This window comes from Ochlerotatus camptorhynchus, unplaced genomic scaffold (assembly GCF_037179485.1).
Source record: "Ochlerotatus camptorhynchus isolate MF236.1 unplaced genomic scaffold, CSIRO-AGI_Acam_v1.1 ptg000023l, whole genome shotgun sequence".
Lineage (NCBI taxonomy): Eukaryota > Metazoa > Arthropoda > Insecta > Diptera > Culicidae > Ochlerotatus > Ochlerotatus camptorhynchus.
The window spans coordinates 1,067,978-1,086,716 of NW_027040515.1; the positions used below are offsets into that span (position 1 = coordinate 1,067,978).

The 18,739-nt window shown below is 45.1% G+C and overlaps 2 protein-coding genes across 3 annotated transcripts in view; one reads left to right on the top strand and one right to left on the bottom strand.

Annotated features, from left to right (window-relative positions):
* Asap (ArfGAP domain of ASAP) overlaps window positions 1-18,739 on the top strand; it is a 480,120-nt gene that overhangs the window by 341,021 nt on the left and 120,360 nt on the right. The window lies entirely within an intron of this gene.
* The window catches only part of LOC135706655 (E3 ubiquitin-protein ligase ZNF598), a 30,754-nt gene that overhangs the window by 10,398 nt on the left and 1,617 nt on the right, over window positions 1-18,739 (bottom strand). Inside the window, exons 2-4 of one of the 2 annotated variants that reach the window (XM_065228311.1) lie at window positions 11,688-11,999; window positions 10,821-11,512; window positions 10,653-10,787 (exon numbers count right to left, since the gene is read on the bottom strand). In XM_065228311.1, coding sequence (XP_065084383.1) covers window positions 10,653-10,787; window positions 10,821-11,512; window positions 11,688-11,999 — 1,139 coding nt within the window. Of the gene's footprint in view, window positions 1-10,652; window positions 11,513-11,687; window positions 12,000-18,739 lie in introns of both variants that reach the window. The other variant, XM_065228304.1, reaches the window with a different exon arrangement.

An 18,739-nucleotide genomic window follows, 5' to 3' on the forward strand; every position in this document is an offset into this window, starting at 1 on the left:
TCTATCAAGTCACCATCGTTTCACGGAGCTGATTATTCAAGACACACACCTTGTCAATCTACATGCAGGACCCACATTGTTGCTAGCTACACTCAATCAACGATTTTGGATAATTGGATGCTAGAACGTGATTCGTCGTGCAGTACAGAACTGCCTTCGCTGCTGTCGTATGAAAGCGAAGACTGCCACTCAACTTATGGGTTGCTTGCCAGCCGTTCGCACCATGCCAGTGCGAGCTTTCATCCACGTTGGGATTGATTATGCCGGTCCAATCATCCTCAAAAGCGGCAATCCTCGTAAACCTCTCCTAACCAAGGGTTACATAGTTGTGATCGTGTGCCTTTCCACTAAAGCTATTCACCTAGAGGCTGCCAGTGATTTGTCGTCCGCAGTATTCATCGAAGCGCTCAAGAGGTTCATCGCTCGTCGTGGTTTATGTACAGAGATTTGGTCTGACAATGGGACAAATTTCATCGGTGCTGATCGCCAGATGCAGGAGTTTTTCCAATCCGATGAATTTAGAGCTCAAGCAAGCCGCTTTTCTTCGAATGTAGGCATCATGGTAGGACATTCATACCACCATCCGCACCCCACATGGGTGGTTTGTGGGAGGTGGTAGTGAAGTGTGTCAAAACGCACTTATACAAGGTGCTCAGTCGTGGACCGCAAACCTTCGAACATCTGTATACTCTTCTCACCCAAGTAAAAGCCTGCCTTAATTCAAGACCGTTGTGTGCCATATCCAATTCACCGGACGACTACAATGTTTTGATTCCAGGGCATTTCATCATTGGGCAGCCGATGAATCTGCTGCCAGAACCATCAGTCCCAAACGTACCCGTTAATCGACTCGACTCTTGGCAGATATGTCAGAAGCAGCTAGAAGAAATTTGGCAGCGCTGGAGAAATGAATACGTTTCATCTTTGCAACCACGAACCAAGTGGCAATCTATGGAGGATAACCTGCAGAACAACAGACTTGTTCTAGTAAAAAATGAGAACACTCCACCAGCACAGTGGGAGCTTGCCCGGATTATCGCGGTCCATCCGGATCGTCAAGGTGTTGTGAGGACTGTCACACTTCGCAGAGGATCATCTGAATACCAACGACCGATCCACAAGTTGGTACCGCTGCCGACAGCTTAAGATGAGGCTCCTGCCTCAAGTTGGGGAGTTGTTTAGAGTAAATTGTTTTAGAGTACATCAACCAACCACTCCCTCGCTCAAGTGAATTCCCGCGCATTATGTACCTTTGTTTTAGTCAGTTGCAAATAAAAACTCAAACAAGATACAACGCAAAATAGTTCGTCGCGAATTTATTTCCGAAAACTAAACTGAAAATTCCGCTTGATACAACAACAGTACTAGTTAGGAAAGAACCATTTCCTTGTTCTAGACTGTAGGTTTCCTCAATAAACCGATGGAGTTGATTTTTGTGGAAGGTGAGCCACTCAATGCGATCCTTCGTGGGCAGTAGACCTGTTTCCGCATGTATGACGTGAATCGGAGTTGATTCTAGGTATCTCATTGCCAACCTTAGATAGGCATTCTGCAGCGTCTGGATCTTCTGGATGTTTGTTGGTGCTGCCGCACCAAAAATTTACACCCCATACTCCATTCTACTCCTTAGAGCACCGCCACGGGAGGCTGTTGAACCCCCAGGTTCGACTTACAGCATTTACTTCACTGCGAATGCCGATCAGGCAGCACTTCCCATTTGACAGTTGTTCAGTTCCACTGTAAACCGAAGACGACAATAAAATTCATTCCTTCTTGTTTTGAGCTAGAGAACACAAGTGTTTCATTATTACTCCGAGCCCCTGTTCCACGAACTGTGTCTGCTAACAGGTTATGTGCTCAGCTTTGGGGCCAAGAGAAACAAGAAAGTGCGCGTAACGAACATATTCCGGATTTGAGGTTAATTCTTCGCACAAGAAAATGGATTTTTCGAAAGTGAACGTTATCCGATTGAACAATCGGAATTATCGGTCGTGGTCGTTTAAAGTGCAGATGCTGATGAGGCGTGAGGGAACGTGGATCTACGTTGACCCGGGTGTACCGCCGAATCCGGTCACCGGAGAATGGCAAGAAGGTGACTCGAAAGCAAGAGCAACCATAGCGCTGCTGGTTGAGGACAACCAGCATAATCTCATTATGGCAAAAACGACAGCGAAAACTACGTGGGATGCGTTGAAGGCCCACCATCAGAAGGCAACGCTAACAGGCAAAGTTTCGTTGCTGAAGGAGATTTGTAGTGCAAACTTCAGAGAAGGTGAAAGTATGGAGCAGTTTCTTTACGAAATGGAGGAGCTCTATTCACGTTTGGAGAATGCCGGAGAGAGGCTGTCGGAATACATGCAAGTGGCAATGATCCTGCGAAGCCTTCCGAAAGCTTTCGACTCTCTCACTACTGCGTTAGAAAGTCGCTCGGATGAGGAGCTCACGATGGAGCTTGTCAAATCAAAGCTCATCGATGAAAGTGAAAAGTTGTCGGAAGACAGAGTGCTAAAAGTCAGTAGCGATATGAAAACGGCTGTTGTGTGTTATTTCTGTGGTAAAGCTGGCCACAAAAAGTGGAGCTGCAAAGATTTTTTGGCACAGAAAACGGCGGCAGGAAGAAGAAACTGCAGAAACCAGAGCAGAAAGTGAGATAAGTGCGCGAAAACGATGCAAAATCGTTCACGTTCATGGTGCGGGAAAACGTAAACAAGAATGCGCGTTCGTGGTTGATCGATTCGGGTGCCGCATCACATATGTGCGGTGACAAAATGGCTTTTATTCGTTTGGAAAGTTTGCGTTCGAGTGTAACCGTCGCGGATGGTAATAATATTCGCGTAGAGGGCATCGGTGATTGCCTTATCGAGTGTTTGAATGACGTCGGAGAATCGATCAAGCTTACGTTGCAAGGTGTTTTATATGTTCCCACTTTGGAGTGCAACATGATCTCGATTAGCAAGCTTACTTCAAAAGGTGTTCGTGCCGAATTCAATCGATCCGAATGTAGACTGGTGTACGCGAATACCGTCGTCGCGGTAGGTGTTATAATTAGTGACATGTACTGGTTGCGCGTTACTGCTGAAAAAGTGCTTAAAGCTGAAGGAAAACAGCACACGAAGAACTGCCAGCATTCGTGGCATCGTCGTTTGGGTCATCGAGATCCAGAAGTGCTGAACGAAATCAAGCGAAGCGACCTAGCTACAGGTATAGATGTAGTGGATTGCGGTCGTTCCCACGCAGAAGATTTCGAAGAATGTGCTGGACATTATTCACACGGATGTATGCGGACCCATGGATGTAGTGACGCCAGGGGGTTGTCGTTACTACCCCCCCCTATTCTGCGAGTCACGTGACTCTCTCTCACCGGTGAGGTGACAATAGTCACCTCGTGTGAGGTGACTCTCCATTTGATTTGCATGGAGAGTCACCTCACACGAGGTGACAATTGTCACCTCACCGGTGAGAGAGAGTCACGTGACTCGCAGAATAAGGTGGTACATGACAATGATCGACGACCATAGCCGCTTCACATACGTCTATTTCTTAAAGGAGAAATCTGACGTACAAGAATGAATCCGAGAATACGTCCGAATAGTCGACAATCAATTTGGTCGAAAACCTCGAATCATCCGGTCCGATCAAGGTGGCGAATATTCCAGCAATGCGCTCCGGCGTTTCTATTCGGAGGAAGGAATCAAGGCGGAATACACTACGGCATACTCTCCACAACAAAATGGAGTATCGGAGAGAAAAAAAAATCGGTCATTAAGTGAAATGGGACGATGCATGCTGTTGGATGCTAGTATGCATAGCCGATTCTGGGCGGAATCGATAAACACTGCTTGTTATCTACAAAATCGTTTACCGTCAGCTGCTGTAGGACGAACACCGTATGAGATCTGGCATGGTAGAAAGCCAGACCTTAACCACTTGCGACTTTTCGGATGTAGTGGTTACGTATTGGTTCCCTCCGTGAAACGCAAGAAGCTAGACGTCAAAGCCATTAAAATGACGTTTGTTGGCTACTCATTGGAACATAAAGCGTACCGAATGCTGGATACTCGTACCGGGGAAATCAAGATCAGCCGTGACGTTCGATTTTTGGAATTTGGAGTTGGGTCAAAGGAGGAGCAGTCGATTGAAAACCAACAGCAGTTAGTAAAACCGACAAGTCCTACTGGCACTGATAGCATCGAATGGTATATGCAGGATTTTTCTAAGCTACCGAATGTTCCAGAAGATGCAGAATCAGAAGATTTCTACGGTTTTGGTAACGAGGAAGACGAATGGCCTGAAGGATTGTTCGAAGGTCATGGCATCGATCTACTACGTGGTCTTTGGGAAAGCGATGACGAAGAGAATTCTGTAGTGAGTGAAGAACCACAATTGCAACAAGTGCGTCGTTCAAGGAGAGCAACGGCAGGTGTCCGGCAGGAGTGTATCTAGCAATGCAGAACTTAGTAGAGCCAAGGTCATTTCGAGAAGCAGTGTCATGTCCGCAATGCGCTGAATGGAAATCTGCAAATAATGCCGCATCGTGAGAATGGAACCTGGGAGTTAACGGAGCTTCCACTACATCGCAAGGCCATCGGTAGCAAGTGGATTTATAAATGCAAGGTTGATGAGAATGGTGAACTTGTGCGCTTCAAGGCACGCTTAGTAGCGCAAGGTTTCTGCCAAAAATACGGGTCTGATTATGACTTAGTATTTGCACCCATGGTAAGACAGGTGACGTTCCGGGCGATGTTGACGTTTGCTAGTACGAGGAAAATGTTAGCCAAACACGTCGACATAAAAACCGCCTACCTTTATGGGCAGCTTCAGGACGAGATATATCTAGATAGAGCTGGAATTAGGGCGTAACAGCTTTTGCAAACAATGATTCCTCTCGATGATTTCTAGAAATCCAAGGCTCGCTCACTCAAATCAACGTCCCCATCGGGTAGGGGAAGACTTCTCCTTCCAGTTGGTTATGTTGGTTTGCGTGGGCGTGCCTTGAGTTTCGAGAAATCATCGAGAGAAGTCATTGTTTACAAAAGCTGTTACGCCCTAATTCCAGCTCTTTCTAGATATATGCGGCAACCCCCTGGATACGAAAGCGGAAACAAGGACGAAGTTTGTCGACCACGACGCAGCTTGTACGGGCTAAAACAAGCCGCTCGTGTTTGGAATCAGCGGATCGATGAGGTGTTGAAGTGCATGGGGTTCCATCAATCAAAGGCTGACCCGTGCCTCTACATAAAGGACACAGCAGGTACGTACACTTTCCTTTTGATTTACGTCGACGATATTATCGTAATTTGCGTGACTGAGGAAGAATTTGCCAATATCGCTAACGCCCTGAACGGACAGTTTAAAATCACTGTGATGGGAGACCTCAAGTTTTTCCTCGGGATCCAAGTTCGGCAGGAGACCGGTCAATATCGCGTCAATCAAAGGGCGTACTTAAGTCGTCTTTTGGAAAGATTCGGGATGAGCGAGGCCAAAACATCGAAAGTGCCTATGGATCCTGGTTTTCTCCAACAAAAGGAGGAGACGAGTAAGAGACTTGAATCCGTTGAACAATATCAAAGTCTCATTGGAGCTTTGTTGTACGTAGCCGTGAGTACTAGACCAGACATTTCGATTGCAACCTCGATCTTGGGACGACGCGTTCAAGCGCCAACCGAAGGCGATTGGAATGAGGCTAAACGTGAATTGCGATATCTTAAGAACACGATCGACTTGGAGCTCTGCCTTGGGTGTAACAATACGCAACTGAAGTGCTTTGTTGACGCGGATTGGGCCGGTGATGTGTCCGACCTCAAATCAAGTTCCGGATACCTCTTCAAGTTTCACGGTGGCGTTATTGGATGGGGCTGTCGTAAGCAGAAGTGCGTCACTATGTCAAGCACCGAGGCCGAATACATCGCACTAGCGGAGTGCCTCCAAGAATTACAATGGATTCGCAAGCTTATGGAAGACGTCGGAGAACAGCTGGATTACCCGATACCTGTCAAGGAAGACAATCAAAGCTGCATCGCCTTAACAAAAGTAGACCGGAACGAGAAGAAATCCAAGCATATAGATACGAAGTACAGCTTTGCAAAGGATCTGGTTCAGGAAGGCATCGTGCAGCTGCAATACTGCCCGACTGAATATATGGAAGCAGACTTACTGACCAAACCATTACAGGCAGTTAGGTTGAAGAATCTACGAAGGGCGATTGGTGTCAAACCGATTAGTGTTGAGGAGGAGTGTTGAACCCCCAGGTTCGACTTACAGCATTTACTTCACTGCGAATGCCGATCAGGCAACACTTCCCATTTGACAGTTGTTCAGTTCCACTGTAAACCGAAGACGACAATAAAATTCATTCCTTCTTGTTTTGAGCTAGAGAACACTAGTGTTTCATTATTACTCCGAGCCCCTGTTTCAAGAACTGTGTCTGCTAACAGAGGCGCTATCTCTATCCCTATAATAAGGCTCCATCTAGGTAGCTATTTTAGCTTAGCACCCCATTCTTCCACCGGTGATTTATGTTGGTTTCTATTTTGAGTTTAGCAACTTGAGTAATGTCTTTCTACCTGTAGTGTGTTGCTAAAACCCAGAACAGTATAACCACTAAGAACATCGTAATATTGTTGTAATATTTAATTTTTATCGGTCGATCAATGTGCAGTAGTTGTGTAGTTGTATTATCAATATTCCAAATGCATCGACGGCAGATGGTTTCTCGGGGCAGCTGATTCCATCATTTTAAGTGACGAGGAAGACATTGAAGTTGTACAGCATTATCTTTTCCAGTCACATGAACTGTTGTTAAAGGCTGCGGAAGAAGACGAGAAAAATCGTGCTGGAAGATCTCGGCCTGGCAAAAAACCGAATATCAACAGGGGTGCTCATGTAGGAGATGAGCGACTGTTTTAGGATCATTTCTCTGAGGCAGCGGTTTCGACTGTCCCGAAACGTGTTTACAAATATTGTTGCAGAATATAAGCCGCGAATCCTTACTGCGTGCAAAAGCCTGATGTCGCTGGTAAATTAGGATTAACTGGTCTTTAAAAATGCACCGCCACATTCTGTCAGCTTGCATTGAACACATCAGTATGACAGAGACAATGTTCCTATTTACGGCCCCAAGTACCTATGCTATCCGACACATGACGATGTGGAGAGGTTGTAGCGTCTTGGAAAGAATCGTGGATTTCCGGGAATGCTAGTATCCTTAGACTGCTGCCGTTGCGTTTCTGCCTTCTAATTTGTTCCTGTGATGGGGTCCTGGGAGCGCCGTATCTTCTTCGGATGTCCAGCTTTCATCTCTTGCATTGGTATTCATCCTCACAAAACGCAAAGAAATGCACTGAACCACAAAATGTAAACCGAAAAAAGTGTGAACGAAAGCAGCAAAAATAGCGACCCAGAGCAGAGTTTTAGTGGGGCGCCAAATATGAAAACTTATGATTTATTTTTTATTTGCGTTCTCATTTCCCAACCCCGTTTAGCTACTACCGGTGCGGGCATAAGTTGCTATGTGGGACTCGGAAATAGAGATAGGGACCCGTATGGGGACTCCCGTGGCGGTTCTCTTATGGCAGCATTTTCTATATTTCTCCCTGTTTCTTCGACTGACTCTAGGTCATCTCCTGTGATGAGTAGGGCGAAATCATCCGCAAACTGGACTAATTCCTCTTGTATATCATGCAACGCAGCGGTGCACAGTGGTTGAAATCGGCATTTTCGTGCGCTTAATTAATAGCTCCTTTATCATGAAATTAAGAGATATGGTGTCTTCAGAGAAGTGTCTCAATATGTTACTGCGCTTATTTTGATGTTTTTAGTTAAAAGATTAATCCCCCTAAAAGTGAGATCGAAAATTTATTTTTCAACTATTCAAGATACAATGTTGGTGTCTTCGACAAAGTTGTAGAAATTTTTTTTTCAAAAAACTTTACTGAAGACACTTAATTAATATCTTTTTTACTTTTCAAGATATGTGACGTTTATTGCCGACGGTCCCTCAAAAATGGTTTTCTCATCATAACTTTTTGGTCTACATTTTTACGGCTGTGCCATCTTCTAGTAAATTGTAGATAATAACAAAATACACAATATTGTAGAACACCGCATTGCAGTATCTTCTGTAGAAAAAAGTTATGGAAGTTTTTGTAGATTTTCAGACCATAATTTATGAACTTGTAACTTAGCAGGGGGCAAAATGGGGCAATTTACCCATGGTGCATCTGAAACTTTAATAAATTTACCTCAAAATGATAGCAAACATCTGTGAATGTAAGCTTTTGGAAGGTATGTTTCGTGTTAAAACTTTTTCTTGGTTATAGTAGAAAAATACGGCACGCTAATCGGGTTCAATTTAATTAAATTAAATTTAATTGATAATAAAAGTTTTTCAACATGTCTATTTCATGAATCGCTGTCGTCCTCGCTTTTGGTTTCGTTGTCATTCTCAGTATCGTAAGAAAAACTTTTCAAAAGGCTTTTCGCGTCATCCGGTTTTTCGGTTTTCTTCGGCCATCTTCGAATACTTGTGATCAATGGATCAGAAGACACTAGTAGCATGTTCAGAAGATCACGATTCGTAGCTTGTCTTGAATGCTTTCGGGTGTTGAATTCTCGGTATGTGTTAGATGGGTAAAAATATTTCAAAAAAATTTCTTGCCTCTTGCGCTTCTTCTGAGAGTTGTCCGATTGTTACCATAAAATTGTCAATTATGGAAGACCCATGTATAAGAACCTTATGGACACTTGCTGGTAGATAGTACCAGGGATATAATTTCACCAACAAGCGTGCTGTCTCAACACAATAGTTGTCAAATGATATTGAATAGATTTCGCAACCTGATCCTATAGATTTGAGAATTGAACCACCAGCGTTGGATTGCTGTGAGATTTAGTTTAGTGATGTCTGCTACTTGTTTAGCGTTCGCAAAAAAAGCTCTTCTGCTTGATGTTTATCGATTTCAACTGGAATATAAGAATGATTTAAAAAATAGTTCTTGGCATAAATTCCAAAACATAGACAGTCAAATTTCAAATTAAGATATTTTACATACCGATGGAGGCCATTTATACAGTTGAAAACTGGGCACTGTTACCGTGATTCGTGTACACAATAGAGCTTTCAAACCACTCAATGTCCAACAAATAATTAAGATTAAACAATGTTATTTTACTTCACTTGACGATGGTTGCTAAGGGACTCAGAAAAATTATTGAAGTCTTGGGTCATGGCTTACTTGATTTCAACAGTAGCATTATAATGTATACAAGATATCTCTAACACTAGGTGCGGCAATTCTGATGAAATAGCATGCACATTTAGGCACGGCTATCACTATTTTGTTTAAATCATAGTTTACCAACAATCGCTTACATTCACAAATGTTTGCCATCATTTTGAAGTAAATTTATTAAAGTTTCAGATGCACCATAGGTATATTGCCCCATTTTGCCCCCTGCTAAGTTACAAGTTCCTAAATTATGGTCTAAAAATCTACAAAAACTTCCATAACTTTTTTTCTACAGAAGATACTGCAATGCGGGGTTCTACAATATTGTGTATTTTGTTATTATCTACAATTTACTAGAAGATGGCAAAGCCGTAAAAATGTAGAACAAAAATTTATGATGAGAAAACCATTTTTGAGGGACCGTCGGCAATAAACGTTACATATCTTGAAAAGTAAAAAAGATATTAATTAAGTGTCTTCAGCAAAGTTCTTTGAAAAAAAAATTTCTACAACTTTGTCGAAGACACCAACATTGTATCTTGAATAGTTGAAAACATAAATTTTCGATCTCACTTTTAGGGGGATTAATCTTTTAACTAAAAACATCAAAAGAAGCACAGTAACATATTAAAACACTTCTCTGAAGACACCATATCTCTTAGTTTCATGATAAAGGAGCTATTAATTAAGCGCACGAAAATGCCTATTTCAACCACTGTGCGGTGTACAGGTTGAATAGTAGTGGAGAAAGTGGGCTTCCTTGGGGCAGTCCCTCGCTTACCACCACCTCCACTGTCCCCGGGCTGGTATGGACTTTCAAGATTCTTCTGTGCAGATATTCATGCTAGCTAGGATATTAATTTGTCTGGAATGTTTTGACTGGCTAGTGTTTTGAGCAGAGTTCGTAGGCTAACCGAGTCAAATGCTTGGGAAAGGTCGAGGAAGATTGCCATTAAAATTTTCCTTTTTGCCTGTTTACCACGTAGTTAACGCACGTTGTTGCTGAGCAGTGTTTCCTAAAACCGAATGAGAGAGGCGGTAATCCTTGACTGCTGCGTTTAACAGTTTGAGGTTGACGTTCAAACATGCGTCTTTATTTACTGTATCAATGAATATCAATATTTTGAGAAGCACCTTTAATTAAAAAAAAAAACGGCCAAATGAAGGAACTTTTGAAGCTGAAAAAGTTCACAGAAGACACAAAACCTCTAAAACTAAAGACAAAATCATTGGGATTTTTGCCTTGCTACATTCCCATCCTGGACCATCAAGGAAAGGGTTTTGGTAAGTGCTCCAACTTTTAACCACTGGGTAGGCCCCCATCTTAGAGTTCACATTTTTTCATTCATCATACAAGCAAATAAAATCTTGAAAACAACCAATAGCCGAACAAAAATCTGAATAATAGCACTGGACGAAACTCACCCGGCAAGGCAGGAAAATCGGCGGCAACGTTGGACTTTTTAGCACCACTCGAAGTAGCCGCACTCGGCGGTCGATTCGACACGTGAATCATCATACTGGTGCTCGGTTTCGATGCTTGGCCTCCCTGACTCCTGCCTGGTCCGGAACCACTGCCACTGCTGCCACTACCACCACCACCACCACCACCACTACTACTGGTCATTGGTTGACTAGGTTTCAACAGAGAACTGGCGGTAATTTTACTACTAAAGCCTTCATTGATGCTGGCCGATCCTGGTCCGTCCCCGCCCTCGGATCCGAGGGCGGGGAAGTTTTCTTTCGTCCGAGCCAAACCGGCGGCGCCGAACACCCGCTGCCGTATGGATACATTGTTTGGCCGGAACACCGGATTACCACCGGTTCCACCTAAAGACGGGAAGTCCTGTTCGCTGCTGGCATCTATCCGCTTGGGAGGATGCTGCATGGGCATCGCGTCACCTAAGAACGCATCGAAATCTCTCTCTGCATCGTATCCGCCACGATTCCCACCGCCGCCACCTCCTCCATTGCCCCCACCACCACCACCACGATCATTGCCACCTCGATGATGGTTTCTACCGCCACCTCCGGGACCACTGCCCGATTGACCCGTCCCAGGGCCTCCACCGTCCCGATTCCGCGGAGCGTAGCTAAATTCCAGCTCTAAAGTTCGCGTCTGCTTGTTGGCCAACTTGTTCATGCTCTTGCCGTGAGCCGAAGCACGATGCGCCCGCAAATCGATCTCCGACCGGAACACCACCGTAAACTGTTCCTGCTCGCAGTCGCCCTCCTCGCACAGGTAGTGCTCCTGCCGGAAGTGATCCCGCAGCGATTCGTAGTCACTGTAATAAAAATTCGAAAGAGTTTCACAATTAACTACATTCTTAAATCGCCATAAATCATCACCCATTTCGACAACAACGTGCTCTTATTAAGTTAATCGGCGGGTGTCGTGTGCAGCGTGTGTGTGCGAAAACGTTGCCAAGAAAATTGCATTTTTATTTATTGCCTACTTACCCGTAGAAGTAGTTAGTCCCATCGGCGTCGCAAAAGTGGCAGAAGAAGTGCTCCTTCCGTAGATGCCGGAACAGTTCGTCCTTGTCCAGGAAGCGCTTGTCGCAGTACTCGCACAGCGGATGTCCCCGGTGGCCGACGTTGTCCGGGTCGCCTATCCGCCGGTGGATGGCCAGGTCCTGCCGGGAGTAGCACCGCCGCTCGGACGAGAAGATTTTCAGGTGCTCGGTGCAGATGTCGCAGTAGAACAGTTCGTGGAACTTGCGGACATGCTCCCGCAGTATGTCGAACTTGGGAATGTTCTTCTTGTCGCATCTGGAAGAAGGAAAGATCGCGGCCACGGCGCAATCAAGCGAAACGGATATTAGTTGCGGAGGACGCTCGTCGTCGGGTTGCATTCGACACTTTTTTTTTTGTAGAAAGAAGGAGAAGCGACTCGTTCTACTTTTCGCAGAGAAATGGGGAATAGGACTGAAACGACGGTGCATATGGGATTGCACATGCAAATTGTGTTTCATTGCAAATGTTCGGGGATCGGGCAATGGAAGCAACAAGGAGACAGACGCAGTGCACTACCCAGGCGGGAACGGTGAGAAAGTACAGTGACGCGCATTGGAGTGTGGACCATTTTTTACGGATTTGCGGATACGAAGATGCAATCAAAATTTAAAAAATTCTCAAAAATTTCGTTTTTGAGTTTTTTATTTATTCAAAAGGAGGATGTTTCTCAGAGTCTTAAACTATGGTTATTATCGATCGAGTTCCCACTTGCTGCAATAACGGCCTCCACACGCTTCCGGAATGCACGGCAGGTTCTAATAATGTATAGTCTGGATCCATTTATCTCCAGGTACGGGTCAATGTTTGTCTGAGGCTTGATGTACTCGGGTGGCGTTTAGAACAGGCCTTGGCCTTCATGACGCGCCATATTGAGTAATCCAGCGGATTAAGATCGGGGCTGGATGGCGACCACATATCCTTCGCCCAGAACGGAAGATGTTCCTGCAACCACTTCTGAGTGCGGTTCGAGGTGTGGCACGGAGCCCCATCTTGTTGAAATACAACATTTGGCTTCGGACCGTACTTAAACTCCCGATGTAAACCTCCGTGTTGACCTTGTCGCCTTCTGGAATGAACACCGGGTGCATTTTTTTGCCATCGGAAGCCACCAATCCAAACACCATAACGCTAGCAAGATGCTTGGTCAGATACACGTTCTTGCGCTCGTCGGCCACGTCTTTTACCGGAAGAGAACTAATATACCGGTCGGTTCTGGAATTTGATACGGGATCCATGCCCTCGACTTCGCCCCGCAATCTTCCTTTACGATCTTCCGTGCCGTTAAGTCACTGATCCCGTGTTCCTTTGCCATTTTCCTTATTGAACGCACTGGATTCACCTGAATCTTCCTTTTGATAGCAGCGATAACCCTCGGAACCCGAGCTGACCTCGGACGACCTGTGGCCACCTTCGCGGATAGTTGTCCTTTCTTTTCTCGGTCTAAAACCCTTTTGACGGTCCACCGGGACACTCCCACGGCGATTGAAATGTCTTTTTGCGACATTTGCGCGTGGGTCAAATGTGGTGTTTATAATTTAAGTGAAAACTCACCAAATAAAACATTTTGTTTAGGCTGAAGTCCTCTTATGATTTCAAAGCACCAGATTAAAAAAAAGTAACTGAGTCATTGAATTGGTTGGTGGTAGGATCAATATCATGATAATATTGAACCTACTACCAGTTGATTTGCTTCATGCAGCTAGAGATCCAGAACCAAACTGCGGGATGCTCACAATGCCCCTCCTCCCCCTAGTAATTGAGCTACACTGCAATCGACATTTCACTGTCAACATGCAACTTTTGATATACTTATTATTAGGATATTTGCGTCGACTGAAACGGGTATAGGACTAAATCGCTACGAAGATACTGCCAACATCGTTCGTACATTCCTGTATCGATGATGTGTCTTCCGTACGCAATCATCTCTTCGCAGAATTCCAAAGCGTTTCTGGTCGTTTGTAAACTCTAAAACAGAACGAAGTCGGTTTGCCATTGTCAGTTCATCTCGGTGAGCAAACCGCTAAATCTGAAACGCCTTTTTGCTCAACATTTCATGAGTTCGTTCAATGAATCTTCGGCCTCACCAAATCAACTCACGATTGCTATAAGCGATTCTCCAACAGATGCATTTGAGCTCCGTCCGTTTAAAATGTTGAAACTCTCGTCTGCTGTCGGGCCAGACGGCATTTCTGCGTCCGTTCTGAAGCTGTGTTCGGATTCGTTGCTCACTCTCTTGGTGAAGTTATTTAATCTGTCACTACAGGAGTTTTTTTTTGCTCAATGTTCCCCGTCCACAAGAAAGGCGATAAAAGAAATGTCCAGAATTACAGAGGCATCACATGACTATGTTGCTGCTCCAAAGTATCAGAGATCATCATCAATGAGGCCCTCTTCAGCTCTTGTAAAAATAAAAAATTACATCTCCACGGCTCAGCATGGATTCTACCCAAAACGGTCAGTTACAACCAATTTGACCGAATTCGTGTCACTCTGCGTTCGGACCATGGACTCTGGCGGACAAATCAACGCTGTTTACACTGATCTCAAGGCTGCATTTGACCGAGTAGACCTCAACATTCTTTTGAACAAGCTTGGGTGTCTGGATCCTTCATCTCGTGGTTCAAATCTTACCTTACAAACCGTTCGCTTTGCGTTAAGATCGGAGCTTCTCGTTCTGAAGTGTTCACGAACGTTTCCGGCGTTCCCCAAGGAAGTAATCTGGAACCCCTTCTGTTTTCGCTTTTCGTCATCGAGCTTTCGTGCCTACTGCCACCTGGATGCCGGCTATTCTACGCTGACGATTGCATTGTGAGGAGTTGCAACTGATTGTGGATCGTATGCAGAGTTGGTGCTCCCGTAACTTCTTGACGCTCAGCATCAACGAGTGCAATGTGATATCATTTCACCGCAAACAAAACCCGATAATATTTGATTATTCCATTTCCGGGCAAACATTAGAGAGGATTAGCCAGGTCTAAGATTTAGGAGTAGCACTCGACTGTGAATTGACCTTCAAACCGCACTACAATGACATCCTGACTAAAGCTAACAGGCAGCTTGGCTTTATGTTCAAAATATCTGAAGACTTTCGCGATCCACTTTCGAAACGGACACGGAATCAGCGCATTTCTTCCATTTTGCCCGCATTTGCTGGATGTCCCCACCGCTTTGTCGAAGTCGCTGCCTTGAAATTGCCCCGGATTTTTCGATTGGTCGAGGAGGATACATTACCCTGAGGACAAAATCGATCTTGTTGACAGCATACCACTGCAGAACCACCTTGGAGTAGTGGCAGCTGGCCAAATCAGACCAAAAGATGACTTTGCCCCTATGCTTGCGGATGAACAGGCATTCTTCGATGTAAACATGGGATGTCATCATCGAGGACGTGACGAATGGTTCCGTTTTCAGGCCACAACTGCAAATCGCTTGCCAAATGTAAGGCCTTTTTCGCGGACTTGTCGGCAAACACGAACTTGAATCTGTCCTTCATCCCCACGTCCAGTCGCGATGTAAAACTTTTGACCGGCAAGCTGCCTAAAATTAGAGTTTGACGTATGTTTCGCCATCGATCAAAATGCAGCCCTTGTGTTTCGTCAAAACACGGTCGTACAAGAGCCTTACAGCCTTTTTGGCCACGGAATTCTGCTTCACGTGCCGGTTTGGATGTTTACTGGCTTTGTACGACTTGTATCCTTCCCTGGCAAGGATGTTCCGCACCGTTTGAAAGTTGGCGTTGTACCTTCTGGTCACATCTCGGATCAAAAGACCGGGGTTGGCGCACCTCAACACCTTGCTACGCAGCTGACGATCCTTGGTTCCAGTTTTTTCGTAGGTCCACTGATTCCTTTCCACACTCAGGATTTCCTTGTAGGTTTTGAGCACTCGACAAGCTGTTGTTTTCGGCATCTTCAGTACTTTAGCCTGCTTGGAACCGGACCACTCCGGATTTTCCAGGTGTTTGTGCACAATATTTTTTCTTCTTTCGAGTTCCATTTGAGGTTATTTCTGAACGCGATCGACTACTTTGATCAAACTTGCACCAGTTGTTCTTATAGTCGCTATATTCATAGCCTGGCGGATAGAATTTCGATCTATCAAAAAGCGGAACCATTTCAATGTAGACCAACAATTGAAAAGGAACTATCAAGTTTTATAAACAAAACGTTGATCATTCTTTCCTCGCCAATCGAAGGTAAATTAACAGCATCATCGGATAGGGGAAACTTTCCACACCCTAAAGATGGCGTTAGTTTGTGTAGGTGAGCCTTTAGTCACGAGAAAACGGTTTCCGAAATTTTGTTCGTAATAGCTGATGTGCTCTTTTCTGTTGTTGGTCGTGATTTGCTCGATTGGTTTCACTATTTGACAGCTCAACTGGTTCCCGAGATTCTATCCGCCAGACTATGAATATAGCGACTATAGTTGTTCTCTATAGAAGTGTAAACAAACCACTGTCAAAGATTTTCGATTTCCAAAACCAGAGGCGTGCTAGCGGCGCGCGAGGGGCGTACTAATTTACTTTTAGTCAGCCTTTATGAGCGGGTGCCGTGTTTAATCAAAATTAACACATGATGTAATGCTCGCATAACTTTAGAACCGAAGTTCGCCCACGCAAATCAACAACAACATCGGGTAGGGTCAATTCTCCCTTGCCCGATGGTGCTCTTGGTTTGCGTGGGCGTTCTTCGGTTCGCGTGAAAAGGGTTCCCTCGAACGTGAAGATTTTTCAGAGTGTAGGTTATTCTGAGGAGAATTATTGTACGGGGATTATGAGGAGAATAGCACGGCAGTTTAGGTGTGGCGTCACGTAGCTTTACTTGTTACCTGTCCAACAACAACAAAACGTGATTTAGAGGCGTATCTATATTCAAATCAGTCATAACATGCATAGTGTCTTCTAGTTTCATTGATCTGTATCGTTGTAAAGCAATATCCAGTTCGCGTTTCAGCTTCATTATGGTGGTCAGCTGCATACCTGCTATCAGGACAGCATTAACATACAGCACGATGAAAACAACGTCTTTCCCCCTCTTGTCGATACGGGCAATAGTTGTGCTTGGAACGCGTGAAACCTAGCTTCAGCAGCGCTTGATTGAATTTTTCGTTCCAACAACGAGGAGACTGCTTCAGACCATACAACGATTTCTGGAGCTGGCACACCAGCCCAGGGTCTGCCTTGACGCCATCCGGAACAGCCATGAAGATTCTCTTTTGTATCTCACCATGAAGGAACGCCGTCTTGACCTACGGCCAACACAATTCGAATCGTCGTCAACTTCGCAAAGGGCGCATATGTTTCATTGTAGTCCAGGCCAGCCTTCTGCAAGAAACCTTTGACTACCAGTCTTGCCTTGCATCGCACATGGATTCCTTCTTCATCCTCTTTCACGCGAAAGACCCACTTCGACTGCAAAGGCTTGACACCGGCAGGGAATTCCACCGTCGTCCACACCTTATTCTCCTCAAGAGATTTTAACTCGTCTCTAACTGCGGTCATCCAGAGCTGTCGATCTTCACGATCTTCGATCTCGGCGTACGATTCCGGGGGATCTGGGAGAGTTGAAATTTTACCAGCAGATGTTGCTCTAAGCCCAGTAAAGAAGTCAAGTAACTTACCTGGGAGCCCCAGGGTTTTCGGATGGAGCTTCTTCGGTTAGTTCTTCATCCAGATCAACGGTGCTTTGCGTATCCGGATCGACTTCATCTTCGGTTTCGCTTTCGATAACAGCTACTGCTTCTTGTTCGGCCGACGAATTGTCCCCCTCTGGCGGATACAGCATGGGAATCACTAAGGGAACCTTCGAGCCTTCATCTTCTTCATTTGCGTATGGTAAAGAAGCTTCATCGAACTTGATGTCACGAGAGATGAATACTTTTCTGTCCCATAAGCGGTAGCCATTTGGAGCATAGCCAGTTAGCGACAGTTAGCTTGCAAATTAGTTTTTTAAACTGGGTGGTTACCATGGCTTCATACTCTTGAAAATATACGAAGACTTCGGACTTTCTCTTCATCAGGTAGATGCACGTAAAATGACTGTAGTAATCTATAAAGGAGACGAAATATCTCGATCCATCCCACGCCGGTGAATCGATTGGTCCGCACACATCCGAATGTATCCGCTCTAGCAGTCGACTGGCTAGCTCACGAGTTCCGTTGAAGGGTTCTCTGCACTGCTTTCCAAGCACGTTGGTCCAATGTCGAACTAACGTATTCATCGTGGTCTGACTGGCGTGACCCAAACGACGGTGCCAGAGATTTGCTGTAGGTCCTACCACGTCCAGATCTAACTCCAACTCGTAGAGATTTCCTCGCAACTGCGCCACACCGGTCGCCGCATCACCTTGCTTTATCAACGCCTGATGTTTTCCGCCGCGGCTTGTGAACAACACGTCAATCCCGGCTTGGGACATCTTCTTGACAGAAAGCAGGTTGCCTCGCAGCTCTGGTACGAAAATTACATTTTTCATCTGGAACAGAATACCTTCTTTGGATATCCCCTTGACTTCGCCTTCATATTTCCCAACAATCGACACACCATCTTGGACCACATCAATAACGAAAGGTTGTTTGAGCTTCCGGACCGACTGCATGCAATCTAAACTGTTAACCAGATGGTCGCTACATCCGGAGTCCACGTAGAAGATGGTTCGCTTGTTCTGCACCTTCGGTTGCTTCTGGTTCACCATGAACGAAACTGCTTTGCTTCCAACCACTGCGTTGACGTTACCATCGGTCTTCTTGACACGACAATCTTTCATCATGTGGCCAGTTTTGCTACATCGATGACACTTTCAGTTGAACTTTCGTTGCTTCTTATTTCTGCCTCCAACAAACGCTGCTGCCTTATCTTCGCTCGAATCTTCTATCCTATCATACCGCTTGGATTCTTCAGGCAGTAACCGCTGTTTCGGCAATTATACACGGCCAAATACTAATTTTAAAAATTGTGTATGGACAATAATTGTCTACGCAGTGCCCCCCTCCCATA